The sequence below is a fragment of the Myotis brandtii genome, unplaced genomic scaffold (assembly GCF_000412655.1).
Source record: "Myotis brandtii unplaced genomic scaffold, ASM41265v1 scaffold17, whole genome shotgun sequence".
In the NCBI taxonomy this organism is placed as follows: Eukaryota; Metazoa; Chordata; class Mammalia; order Chiroptera; family Vespertilionidae; genus Myotis; species Myotis brandtii.
The window spans coordinates 3928225-3933053 of record NW_005356259.1 but is presented as its reverse complement, the minus strand read 5'-3'; the positions used below and the strand labels follow the sequence as shown (position 1 = coordinate 3933053).

The following is a 4829-nucleotide window of genomic DNA, read 5'->3' as shown; positions in this document are numbered from 1 at the left end:
GTCAGCTCTATTCTAAAACCTACAACTCCAACACAAAGGACTTTTTAAAGACTCCATTTGTTTAAACCTGCAATGTTTACAGTGCATCTGGCCCTAAGTGCTTTGATACTTCACAGTTATGGACAGGCACTGAGGAATGTTACAAAGCTACATAAACTATATTTCGTAACAGACTTGAGAGCAAGTCCTTGGCTTGCTTTCATAATTCATGAATCTTTATTACATTATTAAGTTGTTTTTTTAAAAAAGATTTTAAATGGTATGTACATATTTAGCACAAAATGTCATCATCTTTTCTATTTTGATGTGAATGTACTGAACTATGTTGCCTTGTATGAACTAGACTTAAGAGACTTTCAGGGCACAATTCCTCCTTTAAGTCTTTGTTGCTATTTTCAAATGTGGAGTCCACTTCAATCTTAAATTCTGTAAATTGAACATGATCCAATTTTGCTTTAACATTCTTGCCATCCGTATTATTCGGTGTTCTAGTCTCTTCAGAAACATAAACATTCACAGATTCTTCATTGATTCTTACAGATGCAACAGGTTCCTGTTTAATCTGCTGTACTTCATATTTAGAATGAAGTGTATCTGAAAAAAGAGACTCCAAAGAGGTTTTGCTTACAGCACAAATCCTATCGTCACTGTGAGGTCCAAGAACTGATGATGTAGAATCTGGTGATGTGCCCATTTCATGAGTAACTGTATTCTGAGCAGTGTCCTCCTCTGAGTGATATAACTTGAGCCGAACATGCCATGCTAAACTACACACAGCTGAAACTGTCTTGAACTGATGAACAACATTCCTTGGAATAAAATAAATGTCATTATCATACAGCTGAATCCTGGCATATCGAATGCCTTCTCTCCTCAGTTGATTAAGTTTTGCATCATCAACCCACTGGACACACTAAAAAAAGAAACAAGGAATAGCAGTAAGTCTTTTCCACAATAAAAATTCAACTGAAGACAATAATGGTTTTAAATATACCTGGGACAGTGGAGGTTCATGTAAATCTAACTGCATTCGTTGAACTACTTCTAAGAAATCTTCAGCATGAAAACAAATGACATCTTTGGTTATTCGGGGTTGATCAAGCCTAAAAAAGAATATGAGATAAGGAAGAATGTGCCATTAATGTTTCATTCTGTTAAGACCTTATTAAATTCAAATTAAAAATAGTTTACAGTCAAAACCAAAGTACTGTTTTAGAAATAAAGTTAAATTATAATTAACAAACCACTTTACATATTTAAACAAAGGGATAATACCATGGATTTCAACCTAAATGGATAAAAAAAACAACTAACTTCATTTTATTATAGCTATGTGTAACCACAGTTTCAAAAATTAAAACTATCTGAACTGGTTAATTATGTAAATAAAAAACTAAGTATTTTGTATTAAGTTAAGGTCAATATTTCAACAAATTAAGTGAGAGAGTTGAAAATAATATATAAAAATTAGAGTTAAATATGGGGGAAGGAAATATTTTCTTTCAATAAAGACATATATAACTATAATGATACTTAAAACCCCTAAATAACTCTTAATGAAAGGACTAATAAACTGTTACCACTCTATTTTCTTTTAATATCTATCTATTTATCTATCTATCTATCTATCTATCTATCTATCTATCCTACCTACCTACCTACCTACCTACCTACCTACCTACTTACCTATCTATCGTTCATCTCACCTAAGGATATTTTTCCATTGATTTTTAGAGAGAGTGGAAGGGAGAGACAAAGTGAGAGAAACATCAATGTGAGAGAGACATATCGTTTGGTTGCTTCTGCATACACCCCAACCAGGACTGGGGATTGAGCCTGCAACTGAGGTATGTGCTCCTGATCAGAACTGAACCTGGGACCCTTCAGTCCGAGGGTGACACTCTATCCACTGAGCTAAACCAGTTAGGGCTATCTGCTTGTCTTTAAATATAACCCTAGAAAAATTCCCAAATTCTTTAATTAATTAGGATTATACAAATACATCTTCACAAAAAATGCTGAGGGGAATTTTTTTTTATGAAATTACAAGCAACTAAATACAAAAACAAAAACAAAAAATTATGCCAAGCAAATTATAAACAATTTTTTCAAAATAGTGATAAGGAGAAAATCTAAAACTCGTTACATCACATTAATATATTGAGAAAGAAGGATGAGGATGATTGCAGGCTTCTCATGAAAGACATTGCACACCAGAAGACAACAGATTATCTTTTAAATATTGAAAGAAAAGTCAATCTAGAATTCTATAGCTACAAAAAATATCTTTCAAAATGTGAAATAAAAACATTTTCAGACAAACAAAAGCTGAAAGAATCTGTCACCAGAAGACCAGCACAACAGAAAATGTTAAAGGAATTTCTTCAGACTGAAGGAAAATGATACTTAGATGAAAATATAAATCTATTCAAAGGAATGTAGAGCACAAGTAATAGTAAATATAAAAGGTATTTTAATCTCATTTTTAAAAACTCTTCAGGAATACTTCCTTATAGCTAAAGTAGCATATTGGGCGTTTATAGCATATGTAAAGTACAAATGTATGACAATAATTAGCAAAAAGTCCAGAAATTGGGGGAGGGGAGTTAATAAGTGGCAGTATGCTATTGAAAGGTTCTTAACACATTACATAAACAGGTATATATTTGAAGCTAGATTCTCATAATTTAGAGCAGTGATGGCGAACCTTTTGAGCTCGGCGTGTCAGCATTTTGAAAAACCCTAACTTAACTCTGGTGCCGTGTCACATAATAGAAATTTTTTGATATTTGCAACCATAGTAAAACAAAGACTTATATTTTTGATATTTATTTTATATATTTAAATGCCATTTAACAAAGAAAAATCAACCAAAAAAATGAGTTCGCGTGTCACCTCTGACATGTGTGTCATAGGTTCGCCATCACTGATTTAGAACAACCACTAATAAGCAAATAGTGAAGGTATAAGGAATGCTAAAAAATACAAGAAAAGGGGGAAAGGGAATAAACAAGAATCAAATGGGAAAAAGATGATAAATTTAAACCTACATTTACTGATACATTATATGTAAATGGTCTAAATCAGCGGTTCTCAACCTGTGGGTCGCAACCCCTTTGGGGGTCGAATGACCCTTTCACAGGGGTCGCCTAAGACCATCGGAAAACACATATATAATTACATATTGTTTTTGTGATTAATCACTATGCTTTAATTATGTTCAATTTGTAACAATGAAATTGGGGGTCACCACAACATGAGGAACTGTATTAAAGGGTCACGGCATTAGGAAGGTTGAGAACCACTGGTCTAAATACTCCAACTAAAAGACAGTTTATCACTGAATTTTTAAAAAAGCAAAATATACGGTATCTACATGAAACAATATAGGCACACAAATGAAAAAATAAAGAATGGACAAAGACTAATCATGAGAAAGCTGGACTGGATGTATTAACATCAAAGTAGATTTCAAGACAAGGAATATTACCAAGGATAAAAAGGACAGTTTATAATGATAAAGAGGTCAATTTGAAAAGAAATAATAATTCTAAATGTGTAGTCACCTATTACCAGAGCTTCAAAAACTATAAACCTTGAAAACATGCTTAATGAAAGAAGCTAATCACAAAAGACCACATATTATGTCACTGCATTTATATGAAACTAGAGGCCCGGTACACAATATTTGTGCACTGGGGAGGGGGGTCGCTAAGCCCGGCCACAACCCTTTTGCAGTCTAGGAGTCCTCGGGGGATGTCCAAATGATGAACATCCTTAGCGCGGCCGTGGAGGCGGGTCACTGCACTCGCCATCCGTGAGCCCGGCTTCTGGCTGAGCAGCGCTCCCCCTGCGGGAGCGCACTGACCACCAGGGGCAGCTCCTGCATTTAGCATCTGCCCCCTGGTGGTCAGTGCACATCATAGCGACCAGTCCTTCCCCCATTTGGTTGATTTGCATATTACCCTTTTATTATATAGGAGGATATCTGGAATAGACAACTACAGAGAGAAGAAAGCAGACTAATGGTTGCGTAGAGCTGAAGAGGATGTAATAGCTAAAAAGTCCAATCCATAAACAAGTGATATCTCTTTTTGAGTTAATAAAAATATTCTATAATTGTAGTAATAGCTGCACAACTCTGAGTATACTAAAAACCACTGAATTATATATACTTTAAATGGGTGAACTGTATGTCAATAAAGCTGATATCAAAGAAAAATACCTACAAGGGAAAAAAACCCTATCAAAGCTAAAAGGAGAAATAATCAAGTTAAATGTTACAGTTGGAGATTAATAACACGAAAGTGAGTAAGAATACAGAAAAATTGGACCACACTATCAACAAAGTTAACTTAATTGTGCTTAATAAAGCATTATACCCCCAATAACAGCAGAACATACATTCTTGTAGGTGCACATAGAACATTCATCAAGGTAGTCCATAAAACAAACCCCAGTAAATTAAGAAGGACAAATTATACAGAGTATGTTCTCTGACCACAAGGGACTTAAGTTAGAAATCAAAACACCCCCCCAAAAATCTAGAAAAATATTCTCAAATATTGAAAAGGAAGCAACAGTCTTCTAAATAATCCATGATTTTTTAAAAAAAAGACATCAAACAGAAAACTTAAAAAATTCTGAACTGTCTATATATATAAAAAGCCAGCGACTGAAACGCCCTAATGACCGGTTGCTATGATGCCCACTGCAGCCATCGAACAGGCCCTATTTGGGGGTGGGGCCAGCTTCGACCTCCCTCAGCCCCTCCCCTCAGCCGGTCCCAGCCCTAATCCACCTCTCCCACCCCGATGGAGGGTGGGGCG

At 35.1% G+C, this 4829-nt stretch overlaps 1 protein-coding gene across 5 annotated transcripts in view; it reads right to left on the bottom strand.

The window, feature by feature from the left end:
• Positions 1–4829, bottom strand: part of RSBN1L (round spermatid basic protein 1-like) — a 54361-nt gene that overhangs the window by 1877 nt on the left and 47655 nt on the right. For 4 of the 5 annotated variants that reach the window (XM_005862911.2, XM_014536976.1, XM_014536978.1 and 1 more), the window contains 2 exons: positions 995–1103; positions 194–913 (listed from right to left, as the gene is read on the bottom strand). In XM_005862911.2, the coding sequence (XP_005862973.1) occupies positions 272–913; positions 995–1103 (751 nt within the window). In that variant the 3' untranslated portion in view covers positions 194–271. Of the gene's footprint in view, positions 1–193; positions 914–994; positions 1104–4829 lie in introns of those variants that run through there. The other variant, XM_014536977.1, reaches the window with a different exon arrangement.